The sequence below is a fragment of the Pocillopora damicornis genome, chromosome 4 (assembly GCF_964200805.1).
Source record: "Pocillopora damicornis chromosome 4, jaPocDami1.2, whole genome shotgun sequence".
Taxonomy (NCBI): domain Eukaryota; kingdom Metazoa; phylum Cnidaria; class Anthozoa; order Scleractinia; family Pocilloporidae; genus Pocillopora; species Pocillopora damicornis.
This window is the reverse complement of record NC_142673.1, coordinates 30,790,553-30,818,001: the sequence shown is the minus strand read 5'-3', so window position 1 is coordinate 30,818,001 and position 27,449 is coordinate 30,790,553. Positions and strand designations below refer to the sequence as shown.

At 36.6% G+C, this 27,449-nt stretch overlaps 3 protein-coding genes and 1 pseudogene across 4 annotated transcripts; 3 read left to right on the top strand and 1 right to left on the bottom strand.

The window, feature by feature from the left end:
* The first annotated feature begins 382 nt into the window (after positions 1–382).
* LOC113681687 (uncharacterized) lies at positions 383–5,820 on the top strand. Its single transcript, XM_027198798.2, has 5 exons — positions 383–716; positions 1,460–1,817; positions 1,957–2,367; positions 2,571–2,908; positions 3,280–5,820. Exons 1-5 carry the CDS (start codon positions 681–683, stop codon positions 4,015–4,017), a joined length of 1,881 nt encoding a protein of 626 aa, XP_027054599.2. The 5' UTR covers positions 383–680; the 3' UTR covers positions 4,018–5,820.
* Positions 5,623–11,068, bottom strand: LOC113681684 (uncharacterized). Its single transcript, XM_027198791.2, has 3 exons — positions 10,720–11,068; positions 10,179–10,491; positions 5,623–9,227 (listed from the first exon to the last, which is right to left on the bottom strand). Exons 1-3 carry the CDS (start codon positions 10,747–10,749, stop codon positions 7,087–7,089), a joined length of 2,484 nt encoding a protein of 827 aa, XP_027054592.2. The 5' UTR covers positions 10,750–11,068; the 3' UTR covers positions 5,623–7,086.
* Positions 10,853–26,426, top strand: LOC113681681 (serine/threonine kinase-like domain-containing protein STKLD1). Of its 2 annotated transcripts, none has more exons than XM_089203709.1 (28): positions 10,853–10,936; positions 11,376–11,462; positions 12,821–12,865; positions 13,151–13,237; positions 13,711–13,756; positions 13,886–13,944; positions 14,858–14,928; positions 15,123–15,175; positions 15,808–15,867; positions 16,252–16,291; positions 16,860–16,932; positions 17,297–17,377; positions 18,388–18,473; positions 18,903–19,000; positions 19,108–19,152; positions 19,335–19,372; positions 19,605–19,647; positions 20,268–20,396; positions 21,074–21,135; positions 21,268–21,334; positions 21,623–21,751; positions 22,181–22,309; positions 22,699–22,772; positions 23,282–23,339; positions 24,851–24,911; positions 25,353–25,420; positions 25,491–25,579; positions 25,727–26,426. In XM_089203709.1, exons 5-28 carry the CDS (start codon positions 13,720–13,722, stop codon positions 25,838–25,840), a joined length of 1,764 nt encoding a protein of 587 aa, XP_089059835.1. In that variant the 5' UTR covers positions 10,853–10,936; positions 11,376–11,462; positions 12,821–12,865; positions 13,151–13,237; positions 13,711–13,719; the 3' UTR covers positions 25,841–26,426. The 2 variants fall into 2 exon arrangements, with proteins under 2 accessions (XP_089059835.1, XP_027054590.2); XM_027198789.2 differs by lacking the exon at positions 10,853–10,936 and adding an exon at positions 11,214–11,293.
* Positions 23,451–24,578, top strand: LOC113681680 (uncharacterized; annotated as a pseudogene).
* Positions 26,427–27,449: the final 1,023 nt, after the last annotated feature.

Below are 27,449 nucleotides of genomic sequence, written 5' to 3'. Positions count from 1 at the left end.
TGGTTGCATATATGAGGAACCATTATATGAGCAAATGGCTTACATCTAGCCCGATTAACTTTTGTACTAGATACCAGAATCTTAGGAATTAGAACAGAATTATCTTTTGATAAGGGATAATTTGTCAAAATCAAATACAAATATAAAGAATCGAATTAAAAAATATATTCGAGGCCACTGGAACCGGCTTCGTGTAGGGTTATACAAACAGGATCCATTAGGATTAGCATTAGTGTAATAAATACATGAAGAAGAAGGAAATTAAGACAAACCGGATGGTCAATTGACATTTTAAAATATTGACATTTATTTGTTCCAGATTCTAACTAATTTCAAGAATGTATCCTGCTGGACACACCCAACTCTCCAGTCCCCCTCACCCACCTGAAGTGCAGTTTTCCCGTATAAAACGCGCAACGCGTACGACTAACTTAATGAGAGTGCGTCCAACTTAATGAGAGTGCGTCCGGAATGGGTCCAAGGGTTTTGCGGCATAAGTTCTCCTATTATCTCAAAATTAAGATTGTGAGTATTCAAAAGATTTGTTTTTAGTCGAAGGAGGACTGTTTCTAAGCTACAATTTCGCCTGACCGATCGCGATCGTCTGATCCACGCAAGTGACTGACTCGGCAATCCGAGAGCGCTTTGATTTAAATCAATTCTATTAGAAACAGTGCGTTATGTCGGATCTGGAAGACATCGAAGATGTATTTGAGGTAGGTAATTTACATATCAGGAAATGTGTTTGTATGTAGCTTGTCAGGAAGGTTGTGAAAAGAAACCCTGTTATACTAAGTCTGTTACGGTACTTTACGTGACCTTGGTGCTGAAGTTAGAAACTAGCTGGTGACTTTAAGTTTATCTCATCTCGGAACAAGCATAGACATGAACGACAATATTTACTCACTGTCCTCCCAACATACTTTTGTGATTCGATGAAATCTCAAGTAAGCCTACTTAATTACTATTACTGTGTTTGTTTTAGTTTTGTTTAGATAGGTGTCTGTATGAACTCCATATAAGGCTAAAATTCCTTTTTGATGCAAGCAGAAATGAACAGACTAGCAGTTGAAATTGCAATCATCTACTAAAGAAAGACATGTACAAGACTGTTTATTCATATGCTGTGCACAGCATAATGTTAATACAAATAAAGGGTTAGTCATCTTATGTTCAGTTCAGTACCCACAGGGTGATGTTTCTAAGATGAATAAAAATGGTTGAATGAACAGGGGATTTCATTTGCATAAGTCAGAGTTGAAGCCATGGAATTTTTGAAAGAAGGTTCGAGAAAAATGGGTAACACATCAAGAGATATCCTTACTACTATAACATAGGTATGGTAATGATGAATTGAAAATAAACTTCATGATAAACAACAAGATTCACATAGTATTGGTAATTACAACCATCAGCACAATGTAGTTTTTTAATCTCAATTCTTTATGTTACTTGTTAGGGGTGGCTAGAGAAACCGACAGAAGATGATGCAAAAAGCAAAGGCTGGTTGAAAAAGTCTTTCACAAAGAAATGGAAGAAGAGTTACTATGTGCTACGAAAATATTGTGCTGGAGACCAACCTTTCCTGCAGTGGTTTGATAGAGAAGAAGGATGGCAGAGGCAAATGGCACGAGGGACATTGGAATTGTTTCCCAGATACAAGGTGTTCAAAAGAATGGAACAAAAGTCGAGGCAGTATGTGTTTGAGATCAGTACTGATGCTGAAACATTGACGTTGGCTGCAGAGAGTGAGACTGTGATGGACCTGTGGGTGATTCAGTTACAAATGCAAACTACTTTAAATCCACGAGTAGCAGGTTAGAGTCAAAAAACCCATTTATGCCTCTGGTGCTTTGGGCTCATGAAACTGCTATCAAACAGAATGTTTCTGAAATGCTTAGTCTAACAAGGGTAACCAGTCCTTGTAAACATGGTGTATCCCAATTTGTCTTGTAGGTGAGGTCTTCAGGGTCAAAGGCAGTGGCAGCCGACAAATGCAGAGAATAGGAGCTAAGGACCAACAGTGTCTCTTACACATTTCCAGGTGGGGTTTGTCCCTGGCTTTAGAGCGTACTCGAGCTGTGCTGGCTCAGTGGCCCTTGACAACAATTCGCAACTATGAAGCTCTAGATTCCAATGAATTTATCTTTGAGGCTGGCAGGGCATCCCCTATGGGTGAAGGGAAATACAACTTTGTCACACGCAATGGTGATGACAACAAGATTTTTGATGCCATAGACAGTTTTGCTTCTGCTCGTGTCAGGAGGGGAAGGAACTTCCATTCCCCAACAGCTTCAAATGAGCTGACAGAAGATGACATTGAACGTGCCTATGATCAACTCAGGTTTAGCCTCCAAAACTTCCCAGGTATTTATGATGATTTTGTTAAGTTTTTTTTTCTTCTAATTGTACAAAATTGGGATAAACGGGTTTTGTCTATGTAGAAACACTTGGGAATGTTCAGGCATGCAGAATGGACTTCTGAAAAACTGTTAGCAATTTCAGGTTACTACACAACTTCACAAATGAACTCTGGCTGATTGAGTCGTAATAATTTTCCTTATCTCCAGGGAATCGAGACAGATCTGTTAGACATATGAGCCAGAGTGTGCCACGACCCATTGACACAGGGACACCACAGCAAGCATATAATCACATAGGCAGATCAGATAGTATAGGCAGTGCACATAGTCTTGGCAGCTTCTCAATGGTCTCAGAATCTGCTCTAAGCTACAGCCGCCTGGAGAGGCTACCAAGCTGGGGTTCCCATGCATCCAGTTCAACTTATCCGAGGGACCAGTACAACACACTTAGTTCAGTGCAGACGGAAAACACCATACAGGAAGGAAGCTATGACAGACTAGCCCGCTCACCAAGTACTTCAAGCCGTAACTTTTCTCAATCACTGGTAAGTGATTGCAATAATGCTGTTAATGGTGATTCACCTTTCTTTGTTATTTTTACAGGAATGGGTAATAGTCCTCTTAAAAATTAATATGTTTGACATCCTTTTTATCCAGAGTTACCCACCACTGTATCTTAGAAAAGTGTGCGGCTATAATTTGGTGGGAAGTTAATTCTGATAGAAAACAATCATAAGGATGAAAAAAGAGAAAAATGGTCATGCGGGGAAGTAAAAGAAAACTTAAGAGGTCTCAAGTAGATGCAGGTCACTGAGTGGAATAAAAACCTGTCTTCTTTTAACTTACAAGATGTTTTATACCTTGTTCTGCTTGCCAGACAGGCCTGACTCCATGATACATCTTGTGGTGTTTACAGGACACAAGATCTCAAATGGAACAGAGACATTTGATGCAGGAGGAGCCATCTGCTGGCCAGAAATCACATGGGACAAAAATGGCACCCGCTATACCCAAAAAGAAGAATGAATTAACAAATGGTAATGAGCATTCAAAAGAACCCAGTGCAACTCCAAAAAATCAAAAACCATCCAGTGTACCAAGATCAGCTCAGCAAGTTGCATCTGATGATCATGCTGAGCGAACACAAAGCTTTTCACGTGGTGAGAAACCTTTATCTGTAGTTGGCTCTCCAAACTTTTTTTATATGAATGCAGCATATTCCTCTAGTGTTGAGGTTTTGCCAGCACTCTATGCTACTGTGGATCTTAGTAAAAAGACAAAGAATAAAAATCCAGCAGAAAGAGCATCAGATAATGCAGTGACTCTTACAAGACATCAAAGTAAGAGCTCTGATAGCATCTTGGAAGGGTCACCACCAAAATTCACCCACTTTGCAGCTTTTGCAACAGGTACTGAGTGTAAAGACTATGAAGATGCATGCATTACCATGATCCCTCCACAAAAACCTAGTACTGAAAGAGTTTCCTGGGCTCATGCTAACCTTGTTAACCAATCAGACCCTCAAGGAGAAAGAGCCGAGGGTATTACTAATCTGCCTGTATTACCTGAAAAGAAGGGCTCATACCAAGGTCAGGTAGAAGCATTGGAGAGGACATTAACAGAAGTGTCACACCTTACTCAACAAGAAAAGTAATGGGCCATTTGTACCATATTTGAATGAACGTGTTGGTGTTTAGGTTGAGATAATCTTTTTTCCAACATAACATGATGTACAATCATGAAGCACTATAGATATGTCGATTTCATTCAGTAATATTGGAGCCAGTTTTGTTCAATATTTTATTTCCATAAAATGGAGTTTTGATAAACGTTTAGCTTTTCTTAAAGGAACAGATAAATTAAGGACTATTCACAGCAGGTATTTAGTTTCTTTTCTTGTTATGCAAAGAAGGATGTTTGACAAATTTCAAAATTAAATTAGAACTGTCTGCATCAAAAGGGTTGGAAGCAAAAATAACCATAAAATGCTTAACTTATTGTGAGCCACATCAAGGGGAAATCAAATGTCCAAACAGAAGTTCCCAAGTGGAGTTAAGGGGTCCACTTACTGGCCAGCTAAAAGAACCAGTCTTGCCAGCCAACCTGTCTGATATATATTTTGTGTTTGATCCAAGCTTAAGATATAGGACACTTTATACATTAATGAGAGATAGGCACAAATAAAGAAAGTAAGCTTTTTGTTGTGATGATAACTCCCAAGAACTCATTAATGATACTCCTTACCATCTGCTATACAGTTCTTGTGATTTTAGTTTAGAGAATTTGGTATTGCATCAACTTACAATCCCTTAATTGATATTTTTCTGTATTCTTATCACTTTTCTGATTGGTATTGTATTGATATTGTGAGGAGAAATTCTGTCCTGGTCACTCAAGGGAGTTAAAGGGTTAAGCTTAGGCCAACAAATTCTGTTTTTTTTACAGTCATCATAACTGTCATTGAAGTTATCTTGATACAAATTCCAAATGTTTTGTTCTTTTATTTCTTGTTCATATTTCAGTGCAAGTCAGTTTTCAGAATCTTATGCTTACCTTGTTAGTGAGAGCCATGCCTGATCAAGATAAAAACACTTACAAATAGTTATTTTATTTTATCATCAGGGACAGGATTTTGCTCCCTTAGTTAACTAATTAGATTCCTTAGATACTCAATCAAAAGTTGCTGCAACTTTCTGCTTCAAGATGCTTTTCAAATTGATGGTGAACTCTACAAAAAGCTATTACCAAAGAAAGATTTCTGAAATCTTATCTCTTGGGCTACAAGCAAGATTTTTCTAGTAATCCATAAGTTCCTTTGAATGTGTCAATACATTATATGCTTAATAATTTAGGGTTAGCCAAAACAAATCAAAGTAATTTTTACCTCTAAGCCTCTCTTATTTCTTCTGAAGAGTATTCAAAACAAATTCTGTTTATATATTTATGATTCTAATTCAATAAATTGTTGTGTTGTTACTTTTAAGTGAAAATATGTTGCCTTGAAATAAAACTCCACATGGAAAATAATTCTAGTTACTCAAAATTCATATTTTCATTGTAAATATAGAAACAAATTTTAATTAATTATATCATTGTAAAGTTATTGTTTGTGAGAAGCCAATTTCCATTAAAATATATTTGATAATAGTAAAATATTTTTTCCTCTCTTGGAAAAGCCCTATTTAGGTGCAAGAATTCCTGCTCAAATTTTCTACCCAATTGTCATAGACAAGATAATTAAGAATAAGGAGAAGCATTCTTTCAAGAGAATAGTTTTCATAGTTTTATTACTTATCCAATTATATTGTCTTCTACAGAACTTCTACATATCTTTGAACTAAAACTAATGAAGTGTCCAAGATAATCTGCTGTTTTGTTTTAAAAGTTTTGATTTTCAATCTGATATTGTAGTAATATAAAATAATGAATGTATAAAATAAAAAAACAAAGATGAAAACATATTTTTCCATTTCTTTTAAAATTTAGTTACAAGCAAATCTCTGCATTCTTGGAAGCATTTGGAGATTTCACCTGAAATTATTTCAAAAGTATATATTTGGGCTTCATCTGCTTGGTCATGTGTTTGAATGAGTGTCAAGCAAAGAAATGGAAACAGGAATGTGTACCCTATCCCATCAGTTAGCCACTAATGAATGCTGAGATGTTGAAATGTCAGAGACACTACCTCTAGTTGGCCGGCTACTTGTAAATGAAGAGCCTAATTAGTCAGAAAGATCACCTTATGTTGTATTCAATCAGTCTTTGCAGAAAGCCACATACATGTTCATTATTGACCTGTAAAGTTGCTAAATCTCCTTTTCAGCACAATACATGAATGTGACATTAGTGTAGAGGTAAATTAGAAATGAGAATAACATTTCCTTGGATTTCATACAAAGTTGGCTACAGTCGAACCTCGATTATCCGGACTCATTGGGACCTTGGTAAATAGTCTGGATAATCAAGAGTCCAGATAATTGAAAATATGAATATTAATGAGATAGAAATTTGAAATAATTATCTGCTTATCTTTAATCAATAGTACGGCAGGCTTTCGCTTCGTAGGCATTTTTTTTATTTAAGTTTACAATCAATCACTCGTGTGTTTACATAACCCACGCAGAAGGAACTAATCAAGCATGAAATTCCCTTGGCAAATCAGAATACTTCTTGACTCGTCGCACTTTCAAATTTTGAAAAGCACGTAGGATAATATGCTGTTTCAACAGTCTTTTGAAAGGATTATTGGGGTTTTTGCAACTTTTGAGTTTTCAAGATCACAACTTATTAGTATTCATGGAAAAATTGGGACCAGAGAAGAAAGTCCAGATAATCGAATAGTGCGGATAATTGGGGTCCAGATAATTGAGATTCAACTGTACTACTAAAAGATTAGTAAATATGAATTCTAGAGAAGCTATTCCAACTGAAAATATTTAAATAATCACCCACTTAGGAGGGTGTAGCTTTCATGTGGAAGTGGGAGTGAATTAAAGCATTTTCAGTTCTCTTCAAAGCAAGCTATCATTGCAAACATTTATAACAAAATTTATGTCTTTCTCTATTAAAATAAGTTGGTGAGAAATGAAACAATAGCACTGATAACAAAATGGGTGTGCAAGGCATCTCCCAAGTTCCAACAGATTACTGACTTAGTCCAAATGGTTATGAAATACTTCCAGCTCTAGCAAGAGAGCCTGAACACTGACATAACTACCAATACTTAATGTTTCTTTGGACTTTTTTTAGCTTTAGTGATTTGTAAAGACTTGGGTCTGACCTGAGCTGTCTGTTGTAATTCATCATAAATATCCTCTCCATGATCAGACGGTGACGATTGTGACCTTTCAGGTTTATTGGGTAAATTCCCACAAACAACGATATTTTCTGCCAAGCCCTCGCTGCCTCTTTGCTCTGCAAATTCTGCACAAGGAGACAAGTCTTCACTTCCTTCTCTGGAGAGCTTTTTGGGTTTCCTTGGTTGTTTGGTCAAATCTAAGCCTCCTGCTTCCAGGGAAGCCTTCAAATTTGAAACAATTCCTTTCCCTGGCTTCCTAACATCCTTCATGCCAGTCTGTCCTGACAATGATAAAACATCAGGGGCACTGGTTTTTCTAGCCTTGGAAGGACTTAATCTTTTCACTGGAATTGGAGGATTTTTCTGTGTTCCTTTATGGGACAACAGAGCTGAATAACTGATGCTTGCATAAGAGTCAGGGTCCTCCAAGGAAGATGTAAATTGAGGAGTCTTTGCTGGTGATGATGAGACATCTAGGGGACAACGTGTTGAGTGATGGGAGGAAGTAGAGTTGCCTTTCAGTTCCAAGGTATCTTTTTTGGCAGGACTATTGGTAAGGTGAAATGATCTCTGAGTTGGAACAGGCACACTTGGACTAGGTCTACCTCTTGTTTCATCAAGTGTACTGTACATGTCATCATCATTCCTGGGGGAACTAGAGGCCACAGTTTTATTGCCCAGTGTATTATACATCTCATCACTTTTTTCTGATGATGCAGTCCAACTTTTTGGTCTATTTGGAATAGGAGATGTACCCCCTCTTGTTACATTGAGTGTATTGTACATTTCATCATTTCCTTGTTGTGTTTTACTGGATGCAGAGTTTCCTGCACTAAACAAATCCAATGTATTGTACATGTTAGTTTCATATGTCAGCTGTTCAGATGTCTTTCTAGGAGGTGCTGGTGGTCTTACTTTTGAGGCACTATCCAGTGTGTTGTACACTTCGTCATCTTCATCTTTTGGTTGGGATTTCTGAAGCACTGACTGCTTGGTTGTTTTTCTTACTGGAAGTGGAGGATGTCTTTGTGTACTTAGGCTGTTGTACATATTATCAACTTCATCTGGTGTTGAGTCAAAAAGCTTCCTGACAACCGATTTTGGTGATCTGACAGATGCTTGACTATTAAAGTTTCCTTTGCGAGGAGGCAATACTGGTGAACCATGATCTAGTGCATTGTATGTTTCCTCAGGAGCTGATGTGGTTGGTGGCAGAACATTTCTTTGGGGAGAAGACAAGGTGTTGTACACATCTTTATTTTCTTGAACACTAGCATGTGGCACAGAGTGCAAAGTCTCTCCGATCACATTGTAAACATCTTCTGTCTCTTTCTGAAGTGAGCCTGTTGGAGGATTGGAACTATGTTGAAGGACACTATACATATCCTGTCCTTGATGAGGTAAAGCAAGGTGCTGATCAAGAGTGTTGTACTCATTTGCAACAACAGGTTTTTGGACATGTTGGATCCTTGGTTCTTCAGATCCATGAATTGGTTGACTTAGTGTGTTATATTGATCATCCTCTGTGGGTATAGCTTGAGAAGCACCTTGAGTAACATGTGGCAGGCCTGTTCTTGTAATATCACGTGATGGTAGATGCCCATAGGGAGCAGCATATGTGTCTTTTAATGAATTTGTCATACTTGATGTAGTCACAGGGATACACGACAGCTGCTCATAACTATTGTCTGGAGTCTCTTTACAATTTGTGGATACACTATCAGTTGGCACAGAATGTTTCTTCTCCATTGTTTCATGGGAAGGTTTATGGCCTGCCCTGGACTTCACAACATTGTCCAAGAGCTTGTAAATTTCATCATATTGAGGAGTAAAAAATGCAAACTTTCCTTCTCCAGTGGGAGCTCTTCGCCCAGCCTCAATTGTGAACTTTCCCCGTGTACTCATGTATCTCCGTAGACATGTGAAAGGCCATGCCACCAGCAATCTTCCATCTTTAGCACAGAGAAGTCGTAGCTCACTGTTTGCTACATGGAGGTGACATTTACCAGTTGCTCCCAGCTTTAACATCTGGTCTGTGGTTTCGGGATCCACATAAAATGAATTGACTGTATAATAAACCCAGAATACAATTAATATTCAAATAAATGTAAAACCATATCTTTGTTTCTAAGGATTCTATTAATCTTTGTAGCATAGAGTTTTAAAACCTATTTTCAGCAATTTCAGCTGAGTTACAACAAATCTCCGTGGAAACATCTGGGAAACTACAATCGTGTGGCAAGTATCAAGGAAGATCAACAGGAAGTTATAGTTACATTCAGGCAATGTCAAAAGATTAGAAATGTCTGGTAATGATAATCCCCAGTCTCCTTCAGTAGTATCCCTAAAGGGAAACAACTCAGAGATCTTTCTTTCTCAGCTTTTTTTCATTCTGAGCCAGGAACCATTTAAGAAAGATTTTCTCCTGATCTTTGCATCACACTATACTATCAATGATATATTTAAAAACACTACAAAACATTAGTTTTTTTCCATTTGAAATTCTGGGCATCTTTCTGAACGTTTCCTCTCAAACATGTTCCATGGACAATCACTAACTATACAATCTAAAAGAGACCCCTCTCAAGTAAGCCCCTCTCATGTCTGTAAATTTCCCTGACTAGAAGGCCTGAAAATTCATGGGTCTATGAATTGTAACTTCTTCAGTTACATTCATTAGATCTGTAAACCAGAGTAGCATCAAACCATGTCTGATTGTCCACATGGTTGCCATGTGAACTTTAATATATTTCATTCTCTGAAAATTAATTTACCCTTAGGTGCTAATCAGAGCATTTACAGCTATCCATGATAGCTTAAGATGTGGCTCTCACTTCATGCTGACCTTAAATCCAAACAACTTTCACCTTTCACATGATAACATTGTTTGATCTTCCTTTTTTTCATGCCTTCTACTTCTCATTTTGATTACTTTGTTGACGTGTTCATTATTCATGATCTTAAATCGCAGTCTAGAATTGAGCAAATGTTATTAATTATGTCATCTATCTACTCACCTATACTCTCTCTCTCCAAAATAAGAATCCACTCATTAAGTTCATCTTCAGAATGAGCCGCCAGACGATAAGTATGATCCACTGTTTTGATTTCAAAGACGAAATGACGCTTTGGTTCTTGAACTTTTATGATTTCATACCCGGGATAAAGAGCTAACACTCCTTTAGGTTCTGCAGTCCGCCAGTTCTTGCTGTTACCAACAGCATAGAACTCCAAGCTTCTGATGTTACTTGCCAATATGTGCTTGAATACAAAATGTCGCCGCTTCCAATCCTTTTTCCCGTGTTCGTGCGTGCATTTCTCAAGTGTCCCCTGTCGAAAAGATTGGCCAAAGATCACGAAAACAAGATTGTACGCATTGCGACACAAAATATTTCATCAATGGTGAGATTCATTTAATGCAACAAAATCAACTTCTTGACGTAAAGGCAGTTTAATTACGTAGAAATTTCCCTAAAACGTTAAAAATGCAAGTAGTGATGTAAAAATAGTAGATCAATTGAAATGATCCAGGCAAATGAAGTGTAAGTAGGTACAAACCTCATGCAAAACTCGGACCTCCGCATCCATTCTGCAACATACTTCCTCCCTCTCCGAATTAGAGATTGGGGACAAGTCATGTCAGGACCCCACCACGGTGTACCATCCCCACACCCCTAACCAACTTTTGCTCATAAAGATAAGACATTGTCCAGTCTTGAAGTTTTGGCAATGGGAATAGACTACGAGCACATGATGGCTGTACTTCTTCCCTCAGGTAAGTCAAGAAGACACTTCGGCTAACTTATAAACCTTCCCATTTGATAAAATTAGCAGTGAAGCAATGAGGAATGGCTGAAGAGGGAGAAATAAATCCTCTGGACTCGTGTACTCCCTCAATTCGGTACTGCTTTTCGCATGAACAGAAATAGGGCAGAAACTGGTTAACAATCGGGAGCAAAAAACTCCATTGCAAAGGAAAATTAAATTGGAGAGCTGGAAGACTAAGTAATTAAATGTTAATTCATTGTTAATAAGTAAACAAATTTAGCATAATTTATGCAATTTAAGAAACCTAGTGACCGCCACACACCAGTAATTCTGAATTGTCAATCTAGGCATGGATAGCTACAAGGTAAATTTTCAGGGATTCTTCTTAGCGATCTTCGCAAACTGTAACATTGCATTTAATATTGAAAACATCTTTCCTTTAATAGCTGCATCAGAGGCTTGGAAAGGGAGCGCAGGGATCTGTGTTTTTGGCAGAAAACAAGCACGATAAGGTCCTCTATGTTTTGAAGAAGGTAAACCAGACTTACTAATTCATTAATTACACATAATAGCATGGTCAAAACAAATTTCCATTGATCCAACCTGCAAGTGCTGTCGTCCTAAAGCTTCATGTGACCTAAAAACCGAAATCCAGCGAACATGGTAAGCGACAGCTTAAGTTGTAATAGCCATGTACGCTTAGATTTGTGCCAGTTGCCAAAATGTCACATACGTACATTCCACGGTAGTTGTTTTAAGTATTTGCAGTATTTTTCCTAGAAACTATTCCCATTTGCAGCAAATCAAGTATTTTTATTATGTACGCCGTACTGATTAGATCGAACAAAATATTTAACATCAGGAAATAAAGCAAACAGAGTTCTCGTGATAAGTACAACCAGGGGAAAAAGTTGTTAGTGTAAGAATAATTTGTAAATAGAATAGAAAAGAAAGTCAGACTTGTTAAAACAACAGGTAAATCCTTTTCAACCTGAATGTATATTTAAATTGAAACGTAGGTTTTTTGAGACGTTTAGTAGAACGTGAATTTGGCGCTAATCCTCAAAGAATTTGTGTGGTGTTGAATGGCATTAAGTAGCCAGATACGCAGAAGTACTTGAAACGAATAGATTCTTTCATTCTGCACCACGACGCGAGAGTGTGGTGGGAACAAAAAGAGTGGCACAAGAGCTACGGACAACTGTGCCACTACTGATGTTCTTTCCACGTCTTGGAGTCGTGTGTTACTCAGTCTGGAAAAATCTTTGAGACGCTTAAAGGAAAAAGAAACAGGGAAAAAGATGGCTTGAATTCATCAGCCCAGCAATCTTTTGATGAACCTATCAAACGGAATTTCTTTGATGTAGCTTAAAACTGATAAACAGTAGTCTAACTTTATTCATCAGCACTATCTTGTAATCATTAACATCCTGTAAAAAAGGTTGAAAGCATCCACTTCATACAATTACTAAACCTTAGCAGGATTAATGGCACCTCCTTTAGTGAAGCTGAGGAAATTAGCGATAGAGATTTAATTAATGAAATGAGACATGGATAACCAGGCAAACCAGTGAACACTTAATAAGCGTGGCTGTGGGTTTAACTTGTGGACCTTTGGGTGTCAAGTTCAGCCTATAACACAGCATAACCAATTCTCTAATCACTTGGGAGTTTGTAACTACTTTGGGCATCTGTAGAATCTTTGTTTTATTCTTACTTCATGCATCAGTGTTTAAAAGCCCTATTGTGGTTGTAGTTAATTGAGAACAAATTTAAAAAAAAAAATTCTTCAATATTTAAACAAAAAGACTTGCTTTTAAAGAGGGCTTTTTGAGAGGCTTGAGAAGTCAGTTGCCAGGTCATTGGTCTGTTTTGTTATTCATTTTGATAGGTTGAATGCAATGATGAAGGAGAGGCAAATAAAGCATTCCACGAGGTAAAGTTTGGCTGCATCCCTTTTAACATATAGAGGTGAATTATCTAATGGGAACGTCAAAGGGTTTTATAATAAAAACTCTTTATGGCTCAGAGGAGGGGAGAGAAGTGAGGTTGCAAGGAGAGTGGAGGGGAAGAGTAAGGGACTGAAAGTGGAGGAAAAAAACTCAGAGAGAGGAGCAAAGCTGAATGTGGAACAAGCTAGTGTTTTAGAAAAATAACTTTGCACATAGATTGGTAACTTTAGTATCTAGGGGTTGAAACATGTATTTTACTTCTGTGACAGGCTGTGGCCTTACAAGAACTTCAACATCCACACAAACACCCATATATCTGTGGATACAAAGAGTTTTTTGTAACATGGGATAAGGAGGTTTGCTTATTTCATGAAATTCAATGATTTATCTATCAAGCACCACATGATCAGAAATTTCATTGTCATCAATACCATCAGTAAATTTATAATTGTATAGCCAGACCCTAAGGTGCAGTGAAACCTTAATTCTTGTGTCTGCTTATAATTATTGTCTAATTATAGAGCTGTTCGTGGTTTGTGATAGCTGAGTTTATCAACAGATCTGGATAAGTTATGTTATATATATTGTGGTTCAATTTTATCCTTGGTTCAAATTTTAATTCCTTTGTTTCAAACTCATTATCATACATTACAATACCCAAAAACAAAAGAGAATAAAATTTGAACCAAGGATAAAATTGAACCACAACATATACGTTCTGCACTCCTGTATATCAGATTCATCACCATAAGTGTATTCCTAACCTACAACAATTACAGTTGATTTCAAAACTGTATTGAGCTCATTACTTTTTGAAACCCTTTTTCAGGAGGCAGCTATGTTTGTATGTATTGTGATGGATTTCTACAAGATGGGTGAGCTACCTGATTTAAATTATTTTGTCACTGACAAGCCCTTTGCATGTCATATATTCAAAAATTTAATTTTATAAACTTTAAGCCATTTATGTTTAATGAATACTTTGTCTCATTGAACTTGTGAAGGTGACTTAGATAGGGCCCTGAAGCAAAAACGAGCAAAAGGAGTTTCTATACCAGAACTTGTAAGTAAAAATATATATCTTGGAAGTGATCATTAAATCTAATCCCAGCTGTTGATGAAGCAAAAAATACAGCCTTGTTACTTTCACAAGGACTAAATGGGGGTATGCAAATCTGCTGAACCAGATCCATTCAACAAAATGTGAAATCTAAATCCATTTGCTACTTGACACATGGATTTGTGAAAAAACAAACCTTGAACTTTTTTGTGTTAACTAAACAACTTTTGGAAAATTTTCCTTACCCTTTTTACAAGTAAACACTTAAGGTCTGTATTAATAAGCCATAGAAAGTGGCTATTATGTGGGCTAAAGACCATAAAGACTTGCCCCGAGACTTGGCAAAATTTGATGAAAACCGGTTAAATCTATATACCCTATAAAATCACTCAAAGTGGTTGTATCTATCCCAAAATCAAATGCAAGATTTTTGCTCATAAAGGTTTGCAGACAATTTGCATCACACTAGGAGATTATATTGCAATGACCTCTCCATAAGCAAAGAGCTTCCGTGTGTGAATTTTGTAAAGTGGGTGATGTAGATGAAATATGGAAATAGCATGAAAAAAAAGCCCCAAGATGAGCAGTTGCTGTGAAAATTCCACCAGAGCATTCACCTTGGTTTGAGATTACAACACTTTCCTGATTTATTAACTTTTATTTGAAAATACATTTTTCGAAATATCTCAGGTGCTTTAAATTCAAGATTTAAGAAATTTTTTTATGGAAACATGAGGTTGAATGTTTGAGTTGAGTTTAGTCTTGAAAACAAAAGAAAAATCAATTTTTTCGGCCTCTGAAGGTAGAAAGTAACCTTAAGTCAGAAGGAAATTTTCTTTTGCCCTCCCATTATAAAGTTAATAATCTGAAGTGAATCTTATAGTATTTTTATTTCTGCTGTACTTTATGTTATCAGGTAATAAAAAAGTGGTTTGGTCAAATGGTTGATGCGCTGACCTGGGTTCATGCCAAGAGTATGATTCACAGGTAACCCACTCTGAATGAAGGTGTTTGCAAGTTTTTCCACTTCATAAAAAAAATTGAATTACAAGTTACTTCTGCTAGTACATTTGCAAAGACCTGTTAAAATTATTGATTAAAATAATTTCTTTGTGTTTCTGTTACGCAAGGCTGATGTTATTAAACATTGTGTACACAAAATGTTTTTCTCCCATTGGCAGGGATCTTAAGCCAAGTAATATTTTTCTTGCTGAGGATGGAAGCATTTCAGTTGGTAAGTCACTGATCTGATCTAAGTGATGCTATCTCTAAAAGTTGTCCTCTGGCCTTTGCAGCTGTGCACACTTTTAAGTTATAAACCTATGACTTAGGACTTAGAAACTGTAATAGATTCCTCAAGAGTGTTTTCACTGTTAAGTCTTTCTTTGAAAAACGCAAAGAGGTGTAAGGCTTTGTTCTTAGATTTGTGGACCCCTGTTCAGCATTGGCCTGTGATTATTTATGGTTTTTTCTATTAGACAACCAAATGAATGAAAATTTTAAAAACTTGGATATCATGATGATACCACAATTTCTGAGTAAAAAAGTGAAAATTTGGCAAGTTTATAATGTGTACACATAAGAGCTTCAAATGGTTACATGTCATGATGTATTTTCCAGTGGTGTCTTTATGAATAAATAGTTAGTTGACTACCTCATTAGATGGGTTTGACACCTTAGTTAATAAGTTCAAACAAAGGCTAACTAATGCAAATGATCTTATGTGTTTATGCCAATCTTTATTCTTGAATGTACCTTTTGTTGGAATTTAGACACAAATATATTTCATTTAATGTATTGAATATATTTTATATCACATGTCTCATTAAGATGACTAAACTATATTTAATGTGTTTTTGACATCAGGTGATTTTGGTGTTTCAACCATTATGGATGATGCAAGGACTCGCACACGAACAACAGTAGGTGTGTCATGTCCTTAATTAATCATCCTTCATTAAGTTATATTTGAGCTTTCAATTGATGTTGTCAACAATTATTTATAAGAATTTTTTATCAATGATTCTTGATAGGTAAACAGTCAATGAATTTTAGTTTTGGTATTATTTGATATAATTGTTTTGACAATATTGTTTCTGTATGTCAGACACTGTCTTAGGGGCAGTAATCTCCCTAGATGCATTTTCTCTGTTTCCAAACAGTCACTGACATATCATTGTTTCCTGTGATTTACTTTGGATCAGAGTACTCACATTTGTTTTATTATATATCTCCTATCATTTTAAAGTTCTTTGCTGTCTCTGGTGAAGGAGAAAATGCAATGCTTACTAAGCAGTTATTTTTATTTAGGAACAATGAACTGGATGGCACCAGAGGTACTAGAGAGGCCGTATCCTTTTCAACAATTTTGAAAATATTGTAGTACGTTTACTTGTTAGCCTACTTTAATGTGAAATCAGTTTGGCAAATCACTTTTGAATCATGATTACTACATTGTATTCCATCAGAGATTCTTTGCAGTACTTGTGATCTTCATTGTCTGGAGAGTTTCTGTATGGTTTGATTATTTGTAATCTGTGTGATCGTCTGTGATGTACATTAAATGGTTTTCATTCTGTGAGTGACAAACTGTGGTTTATGATGAACAACAGTATGATCTTTACAAGTGAACTGCATTGAAGAAAGTGCCAAAAAGGAGACATGAAAAGATTCAAGCTTCAATAGAGTTAAAGGCATGACTTCCGGTTTGGTGCTGCTACTGAGCTAAAAAGCAACCTGTTGAGAGTGAAGATAATTTTAGTGGGTGAAACAAATTGTTATGATTTATTTCACTTGTTTCATTTCTTTATGGGGAACAAAGAAGGAGGATTATTTCATTTGTTGAGTTGTATCAATCTACTGATGTGTAGTTCACCTATCCTATGTCCTTCATGTCTGCTATTCTTAATGGTTGCAAGATATGATGAACGGAGTGATGTCTGGTCACTTGGATGCATAGTTCTTGAATTAGCCACTTGTGGCTTCCTGGATGTGAGTAACTGAATGTTAAAAATGTGATCAATGGCATCAAAATTAATGAAAGTTTATCAAGGCATTTTTATGCTGGTAATACATACGCAGGTGCAAGGATATTTTTTGTTTTAAAAGAGGATTACCATTTAAAACATAAATTAAATTTGTTGCTTAAATTGTCATCTTTAGAACAGTTAATTTACATACCAGTTTAACCATGAAAGGATTGACAACTTTCATAAATAATTTGTTCTTCTTTTTATACCAAACATTCTTCTTAGCAATCATTTAGTAATACTATAGAATCTAGTTATAGTATGTGAAACAAATTGATAAGTGTATTTGAGATGCCTACAAAGACTTTGTTTTTCTGGTGTTGCAGCAATCACAGATATCTTCAAAACTCTTTCAAATCAAACAATCTCCTCAAGAACTAGAAGATGTTCTTAAAGAAGTTGAGAAGGTCTGTTTATCTCTAAAAAGGGTAATTTAGTGTTATCAACTGAGTTGAAAATGTAAACTTTCCACCATAAAGAGTTTAATGGCTGACATTTCAAGCACTGGCCCTTCGTCAGAGCAAAGGGCCCTTCGTCAGAGCAAAGGGCCCTTCGTCAGAGCAAAGGGCCCTTCCGATCGCTCAAAACGTCAGCCTTTAAACTCTTTACAGTGGCTAATTTACATTTTAAACTTAGTTGATAACACTTAATTACCCTGTTTTACTTTCCCACTGATGCAGCACCACAGTTTCTCTAGAAACTTACCCCCTTTATTCATTTATCTCTAAAAGGGTAGTTAAGTATTTTCAACTGATTTGATAATGTAAATTGACCACTGTAAAGAGTTTCAAAGCTGACGTTTCAAGTGTTAGCCCTTCACCATTTGTTCTGAGGAAGGGCTAACGCTTGAAATGCTAGCTTGGAAACTCTTTCAGTGGCCAATTTACATGATTGACTCAGGTGAAAACACTTAATTACTCTGTTATATTCTCTCACCCATGCAGCGGCACAGTTTCTTTAGAAACTTAATACCCTCTTTAATAATTTATCTCCTAAAAGACTTTTTATAATAACATAACTTTTGATTTTTTATGAGCACATTTTTGTATTTAAGCCATATTTGCTCAGATTAAGTGATCATTAGTGAGAGGGAGTGAATTTTCTTTCATTTTGTTGTTTCTTTTTCAAAGTTTAATTAAGCAGCATATTATATAAAAGCCAAATGCTTCACTTCGCTTCTGGTTGTAAAGACAATGGGGTAGTCCTCGAGTGTTAATTTTTTTGTGTAATTCAGTAGACAGCATACATTCGTTGTGTGCCTAATCACTTGTGAGTAATTATACCAAGTAAACAGACTTTATACTCACAATCATAAATATGTTGCCAAGACTCCGGTTGGAGTTCTGATGTGGTAATGTGATATTTTCATTTAAATTGTATCATTTAAATATTACTTTATTACAATTGTTTTTTGTAGGCATACAAAACAAAAGATGCTAAAGATCTCTGCCAGACTATTCGAATTATGCTTAGAAGAAATTTCCAACAAAGACCTACCATGAAGTAAGAATTTTATAAACTTTCAAGCAGCCAGTCACAGAAGGATAACCAAGATAAAAATTGAAGTTACTGTAGTTTTTTAATGACATATTGCAGTTACAAAAGTGGATAATTTATCAGCCTATTTTTCTTCCTTAGAAATTACACATCAATATTTATGTTAAATGTGGTCTGCTGCCGCCCAGCTCTCCCGCTTTGTTTCTTGATTATAGGCATCCAGGATTTATGTTCTTATTGCAAACTTAATCATGAAATCATGAGTAATTATTTCATTCATCTCGTGATTAATTAAAAAATCACAACTTATACTAAGGACTTGACAAAGTAGCTAATTAAGAACAATTTGTTCAGATGGTCTTACCTAATTCTTTTCTTTTTTAATCAAAAACAGTTACTTTGTATTCTCACTTGTGGGACAATTTTTGCCTGTAGGGAACTGGCTGAGCTGCCGTATGTTAAAGGTTGTATTGCACTGAGTAGTAAACAGCCAAAAGGAACAGGGGCTGCTACCAAAGGAGCAAGAAAAGATGGTATGTGCAACCACAAGATGTTCCATAGATACACTTGGCTAAGGTTAATATATTATAAAAAATTTTTTGTTTATATTGTTTTCAAATGGTTTTTATTTTTTCCACAGCTGCAAAACCAGTACCCAAAGATAAGGGTGTGGCAGGTGTTCTTGGTAAATATTTATCCATCAGTATTTGAACATTTCTAAAATAAAATTTCTAAATAGCTTGTGAGGTAAACAATATCTTAAGTTTGCTGTGTTGAGTGGTTAGGTTAATTTTTTTTAGAACTTCTTAAGAATAAGTTGCTTAGATGAATTAAATGTTTTCTTTTTTTCATATATCCAAACAACAGATTACATGAAGAAAAACAAGGATAGTGTAGCTTGTCAGGTAACACAATAAAGCCGGTTCCTTGATTCTCCTCTTTCCTTGTGGCTATTACCACATTTTGCTAAATAGCAAAAAGTAATGAGAAGATTTTAACACTCTTTTATTAGTAAAAAGTAATTTGTAAAAGCATGAATAAAATGAGATAAAATGTTTGTTGAAAAATATGAACAACTTGTGATGCTGATCTGTCCAGTCAGATGTTTCAATGTTCTGTCTTTTATTCTTGTGACAGGTCCAAGCTTTGAAACACCTTGAACAAATTACAAGGAAGCAAGGTATTTGTGTGGACATAACTCTCTTGTAGTGTTGTGTGTTCCCATCTGAGCTGATGACTCAAGCTTGTTAATTGTGTAGGATTATTTGGGATCAGGTGTTGTTATTCTTTGGGAAGCGGCAAAGTGTAACAGTGCAAGAGTTGGCTGTCAGGAAAACAAAGACAAAAGAGAAACAATCAATTTTTTGCGATCTTGATACAATTGCGTATAAACAGCAACATAAACTGCATTTTAACTGCATGCAATACTGATCCTAAAGTGTCAAGAGTAGCACAATTGGTCCTCATTGTAAAGGTTTCAAACCTATTGTAACCACAGACTAAAGAAAAAAGTCCAGTTCAGTAAGCGTGATCACTCTTATCAAAAGAAAACATGATCACTGGTTTCTAAAATGGAAGGAGGACAATATATGCTTATTAGAGGGGAGTGGCCAATTCAAGTCATTTTTGTATTCATACTTAATATCCTATATATATATATATATATATATATATCTATATATAGATAGATAGATATATAATATGTTATACTATATATTATACATTATATTATATATTTGTAAGGCAGGTTCTGCATAGTTTTGTCTTGTTTTGAATTTTGAATGTTTGCCTTGATTGCAGATGTTTCATTAAACAAAAAAGCAAAGCAGCAAATTGCAGAAACCATGACAAATGAAAACAAAAAACAGGATCCATCCAAAGATGTTCACCTTCAAGCCTTGAAGATATTTATTAATCTTTTTCCACATGGTGAGGAATTATTACTTGTTTATATGAAGTGGAACAGTGGCCCACTGCTGGAATTTTATGCCTCTGTGATTTGGAGGAATGTCCAGTACATGTTAATCAAGCTATAGCATGCTTGATGTAGCAGTTGATTTGCAGTAAACTTTCCTTCTTTCTGGTTAGAGAGCATGTGTGAGAGTGCAGGTGACAAGGTGCTTATTAAAATTCAAATAGAAAGTATGGTCACATACAAAGACGGCTGAGACGTGGTGAAAACTGCTTGCAATTTTTGACCAAGAGTTCTGTTGCCTGGATTCTTAAGAGTTTGTATTTAGCAGGAACAACTGCAGAATATGAAGCTACTAAAGTTTATTTTATCTGCATGCTTTAACCCTGACCCCTTGGAATGACAAGCACTTCATTTGTCTTCTCAGTTTCATCCCTGATTCATGCAATAAGGTCACACAATTAAAGGAAACAATCACCAATTAAAGGAACTCTTGATTTTTAAACAAATATCTCCTTGTCAACACCTAAGGAAATATAGAAAACAGTATGGAGAATATGCATTCTGATGTTGGGTGTAAAGGGTTAAGGAACATAAAAAAGAATAAAGGATTTTTCATGTTAGTTGTAAAGAAGTGGTCTTTTATTTTGTTGCTTTACTACAGGATTGTTTTAATATATTTTTTGCTTTTCAGCTGATGATAATGATGTCATGTTCACAGAGGAGATAATTCGCCCTGTTCTTTCAGCAATGAAGGTGAGTTATTGTGAGGGTTATGTAATTAAAATTGTTCCTCAATCTGAGAGTCAAAGGAATTCCTAATTCAGTGCCTGTTTCATACCCTCCATATTGACAGTTTCTTGCTGAATTTTTTTCTCTGCCTGGTAGTCCCACATAACTTCCTCTGAGCTCCAGTCTTGTGGATGTCAGTTACTTATGGCTCTGTCAGCTGAGGGTAAGTTGGGGGAACCAACTGTGTCTGATGGTCATTCATTTCCAAGAATTAAAGCTGAGTATAGAAATTAATGAAAATCAGAGTAAGAAAACAAACTATCAACTGAAAATTATCTCATGATGCAGTAAGAATTGCCATTGAACCTGTGAGATATCAAATTCAAATCTTCAGATTCTCATGAAAAACTGTCCATCTCATAATTAACTTTGCCTTCTTCTAAGATCTGGCCTCAGCTGGAAAAGTTCAATTTTAACTTCTTTTACTTTTAATTATTATTTTTGTGGATAGAGGCAGCAGGTGAAATAATCGGTCAATATGGAGGAGTGCAGGATTTGTTATCAGCACTGCGAGCATTCCCTGACAACAAAAGCATTGCATCAAACTGCTGTGGTGCTCTGTGGAGTCTGGCTGTTAGCGGTATGGGAACAAAGATTTACAAATGTTAACTGTTTCACAGAAATGAGAGATTTACTTTTGGAAGAAGCGACATGCTATATCTGGGCCTTTCTATAATCATCAGTACCCTCTTTTTGTTTCTGTTGTGGCAACTGTTACAGAGACTGCAGAGTCATTGTTTGAATTACTTCTTTCATGAAACTCCTGATAATCTGTGGTGGTTAAGCATCATGCACAGTGCTACTTTCTTGTTCCCAGTCATACATGGCTTGTGGACAATTCTATCCTACCCGCAGCTTTATTCATCAAGTGAATGAGTTCCAATTGTAATGGATCTTGGCACACTTTGGTTTTCCGACTTTATTGTTCAGTTGATATCTAATCTCTGTTTTGTTTTAGCTGGTTTCCTCTTATTTGAAGATTTCTTTCTTTCACTACTGATTTTTGCAGAGAACAATTGCAAAATAGTGTCTGAGGAACGGGGTCTTGAGGATATTGTCCTTGCCATGGGAAGACATAACACAGATGTTGATTTGGTGGAGGCTGCCTGTTCTGCTCTTTGGTCTCTTTCATTGGAAGGTAAATGGAGTACATAGCAGATTTACCTTGTTGAAAGTTGGTGTTTGGATCTAATGGAAATCAGGAATGAATATTTAAACAAATTTACAATTCCCAAATTTCTCAAATGCAGATTGTTTGACTCTCCCAGGTTCAAATCCTCATGAAAGAGTTTCTTTGTCCCATCCACATTACAAAGGAATGATACCTCTCTTTATTCCAAGACTGAGATTGTAATTTGCCATGTTCCTTATCCCATTGTTCATCCTGAGAATCTTAACTATCCTATACTTTTTTTCCTCCTGAGAAAAACTGTAATTGCTGTTTTTGATTGGGTCTCAGTAATACAAATGGTTTGAATCACTAGATATTTTTTTTAATGATGTAGTCTTAAACTACCTTGCTTATAGAGGACAATGTAGATCTCATGGAGGACCTTAATGTTATTGATCTGATTGTGGATGCCATCAAAATGCACAAAAAGGTATTGAAACATCTTAATGGCTGAAGGTGGTTTAACGGTGCTTTATTCTAATTTTATCAGCAAGCCAATTACACTTGGTGTCAAAGTGACTTTTGTTGTAAAATGAAAAGGTTTATTCATGAAGCATGCCATGTCCCGGCATATAGTTTGAGTTTGTAATCATGGACTCAGATTGTTTGGTATCACTCCTTATATATCCTAATATAACATCATGCAACTCTTAATGTGATCAGTTCCTGAGATTAAGTAAATCGTCATATTTAGGTCCAGGGGTCTTTTATATAAAACACAAAATTTTCAAAGTCTTAACAAAACTGTAAGATATATTTTCAATAGGGTATGCAAACAGCAGAGAGGTAAAGTAAATAAAAAAGATCATTTGTATTATTAAGGATGGAAAACATTAAAACAGAATGCAATTAACAAATTGGAAATTTTAGCCTCACTGTGTTAAGTTGCACAAACTTTTCATGACTTGTTTAAACTTAGTGCCTGAGTCTATGTTGCAGGAGCCTAAAGTCATTAAAAATGCTTGTATGGCATTAGCAAGTATTGTAGAGGCTCGAGGTAAGAGAACAATAGTTTCTTTTTTTTTTAGTTTTTGTCAACTACTTTGGAACGTTTTACTGAATATGAGGTAATTGTAAAGAAGAGCTCCCCAAAAAACCTGTCGACCGACTGTCGGCCGACAGTTGACCGACAGGTTACCGACAGTCTACCGACAGCTAACCAACAGGTTACCGACAGGTTAAGAAAAGAGAAAAATTGTTTTAAAAACGAACAGTTAACGTGACATAACAATCCGTAATGGTGATGTATGACTCGACAGACTTCACCTACTTACCGATCGACGGCAAAGTTGAAAGTATGTAAAGAAACCTTTCTTCCAAAATGTTGTTATCAGATGCGTATAGAATATATCACTTGCGTAATTTACAACACACCAGACAATCTAAGAATCGCATTGGAAGATAATTTCGACCACTCTATTTTTCACTGTGAGAATAGGTGTGGCGTCTGCCATGGCGACAATAGGCAATGTTCGTGTAATGAACGCCCGCCTCAGAAAAGAAAAAAGTCATCAAAGTCAACAGCCTCCAGTCAACAGCCTGCAGATACGTCGCTCGACGATCTAAAGAAAAAGTACGAGTCACTGCAAAAGGACTACAAAAGAGTGGGTCAGGCCTTCCAGAACCAGCAGGAACAGAACCAGGAGCTGACAGCGTTGCTAGAGGAACGCGAGAAAGAGGCTGAAGAGCTAGCCAACCTTGTGCAGAACATGAACGAGGTCATTAAAAACCTCGAGAGGCGCCTCCTAAACGCAAAGAAGGTCATCGCAGAACTCCGTCAGCACCCACAGCCTGGCCAACATACACGAACGATATGACCAGGTTCTCCAGACGATGAAAGAGAACAGATGCAGCATGGCCTGTGCCTTCCGTCTTGCAGGCTGTCCTCGGAGCACACTACGAGACTTCCGGTGGCGATAGCAGAAGTGAAAAAGGTCGACTCGAGGGAACTGGACCTCATCCTCCGCGACCAAGAAGTTAAATCGGTGCGAGATCTGGAGGTTGTCTATCGCAAAAGACTTCGGCGCTACATCATGGTCATGAGCAACATGAGGAGAGAAGGGCAGCTGTTGCCAATGAAGTTCGAGGCACGATTCTACGAGTGAAGTATCTTGTATATTTCACCACTCACAAAACGGCTCCTTTAGGAGCCACCAAATCTATGAAAAGCTATTCTTGTCAATGTATTACACATGTTGGATGTTGTATCAAGCGAAAACCGAGAGAAAACATTAAGGTTTGTGTTAACGTTTTACCGACAAGCTACCGACAGGTTACCGACACATTACCAACAGTCGGCCCACTGTCGGCCGACAGGTAGCCTATATTTACAGGTTTTTTGGGGAGCTCTTCTTCACAATTACCGAATATGAAGCCCAAAAATAGTGTCTCTACAGAATGTTTACTATTTACAACAGCTAAATAAGATGATTATACTTTGTTGCAATATTGTAATTTGCCACTTTCTGTACCTTACTTGATAAATTGTGAATTCTCTTTTGATTTTAGAGGTCTGTGCTCATGAGCTGTTGAAAATTGAAGGACTAGAGAGTATCATTGCTGCGTACAAGTAGGTTGAAAGTATTTTCTTGACTGTACATGAGCTAATGATGTTCACTGGTGTTCTTTAGTGATCAGATGGGCAGCAAAACATTGAGAATGTGACCCAGTGTTTCACATCAACTCTTACAAGTTCTATTTGACAACTCTCTATTTAACCCTTGCACCTATTCATTGGGTCTTTTAAAAATCTCCTGCAACTGGTCAAAAAGATGAAGTTTAAATTAAGACTTGGTTTCTGAAGTATCAGAAGCAGTTGGGGTTAAGTTTGCATAAATCATTATTTATTCTTGTGTATTTACATTCAACTATACCAGGTTTATGTATTAATCATCACAACAGTTACTCTGGGTGTAATTCACTGAAGTCATTTCCTTCAATAACTTCTACACATGCCGTCATTCTCTACTAACACATTATAAATGCGTTATATATATTTTTGATTTTGTAGTAACCTCAAAACCAATGATGAAGTAGTGGAGAATATCTGTGTCCTTTTCACTGAGCTGGAAGAATATGGTAAGACAAAGTTACTGCACTTGGTATTGTTAAGTGTAGAGGCCTCTAATAAATTTCTTTTTTTTAACAGAGGACATCAGAGAAGAAATGAAACTGAATGCCAATATTACTAAATTGTTGTCTGAAGCTAAATCCAATTTCTCAGATGATGAGCATGAGGTAAAGTTACTTAAGTTATGGACTCTGTTTGTGTAACTTAACAATGTGATTCTGTGACACTTTGTGTTACTCTTCATTGTAAAAAGGTAACATTTGTTGTGTTGTTTAACACTGGACATTGTGGTGTGGTGTGGTGTTTCTCCCTAGGACTTATTGAGGGCTGCAGCAGATGCTTTAGTCAAGTTAGGAGGAGGTCAGCGGAATGGTCAACGAACCAGTTCAGCAAGGTCCAGACCCAGAAGTGCAGCAAGGAAATGCTGATAGTGGATACTCTGTCGTGCAATGCTTCTTTTTTACTTTGTCATGGGCCAGTAGAAAGAAGCTGGAGTCGAGGTTGAAGTTTTGAGGGCTTTAAAGGACTCTGATGAATATAATATTGTCATCCTTGTTTTGATTTTCCCTCATGAGGATAACCTTGCCCATTGGTTGTTGTTCTGTTTTCTTTTATTGTCTACTTGTAATGTACACACATCATGCTCCAAATTAATGGCATTGATAGCATACCCCAATATTGTGAAATGCTCAATATGATGAGTTGTAACCATTGCACCTTTCAATTTATCAAATACATGTAAATATCAAGAGCTTTACCCATCAGCATCGAACACTCCTGGTGAAAGTTCTCTTTAAGCATAAGTGAAGGTGTACTTCATCAGGAATCAAACTGTACACTTGTGAATAGTTTAACAGTCGCACTAAGATCCAATTTAAACAGTGTTGTTTTTTTTTTATACCTTATGGTTCTAAATATAAGAGGATTAAACAGTATAATTTTATATATATTTGTTGTTTAATAGTAAAAAGCATATTAAACCTTGAAACCAAAATAAAATAACTTTGAAAGGCACAACTGCACAGCCCAGTTTGAACACCCCAGTTTGAACACCCCAAATTAAAATATTTAGGGATAACAAATACAATAGCCTCTATTTTGCACAAAAAAATATGTATGAATGTTTGTCCTTGGACATCTGTTCCTTGAAGCTCATAAATATGACAAATATCCATGTATATTTTTGCACCAAATAATGATGATGAATGATGATGATGAAGATGATGATGAATGATGATGAATGGTGCCAATTTCCTCACTTGCAGCCAAGGGCTGAATTGCGGAGGAACCAGAGAGGTGAGATCGGACGTCAGCATATTAAAGGCGCCTCTGGCAGCCGCTTCAGTCCATTTTGATCACACCTCACCCACCCAGACCTACGACGGCACAAATCGAGATAGACCACAACACCGGGCACTACGTGCCCTACTCTTTGCGAACAGTGCGTGCGTTCTTTTACATCCCACAATTTATTTGTAACATAGAAGGGTTGTGAGACGGGACCTCCGGCTTTACGTCTTATCCGAGAGACAAAGCAAAGTGGGTAAAGCATCTTGCTTAAGGATACAGCGACATGCCCCTGGTAGGACTTGAACCCGGGCCCTTCGACCCAGAGTCCAGCGCACTAACCACTGGACCACTGACGCCCCTATATAGAGGCTAATGGTTATATATTCACTCCTTAGAGTGATGACAAAGGGCTAACACAGTTTTGAAAATGGTAAAAGTGACCAATTCATGTTATCAACTCAGTCAATACCAGATAACCTTGACAATACAAACAGGCATGAGAACTCATTGAGGAGAGACCTCAATCACTTAATTGAAGTTAAAATAACAGTATTTAAGGGAGAAAAATCAGGACTTTGACAAATGACTGCTAAAAACAAGTTCAACTGTATCAGCATTTGTTGTTTTCTTTTTCCTTATTTTACTCAAATGAAGGCTGCATTTTTCTAATAAGGTTTCGCATTTTTTTGAGTGCAGTAGTTAATGGTAATTTTCTTCCATCTGCAACGTTAAATGAAGTAAATATAG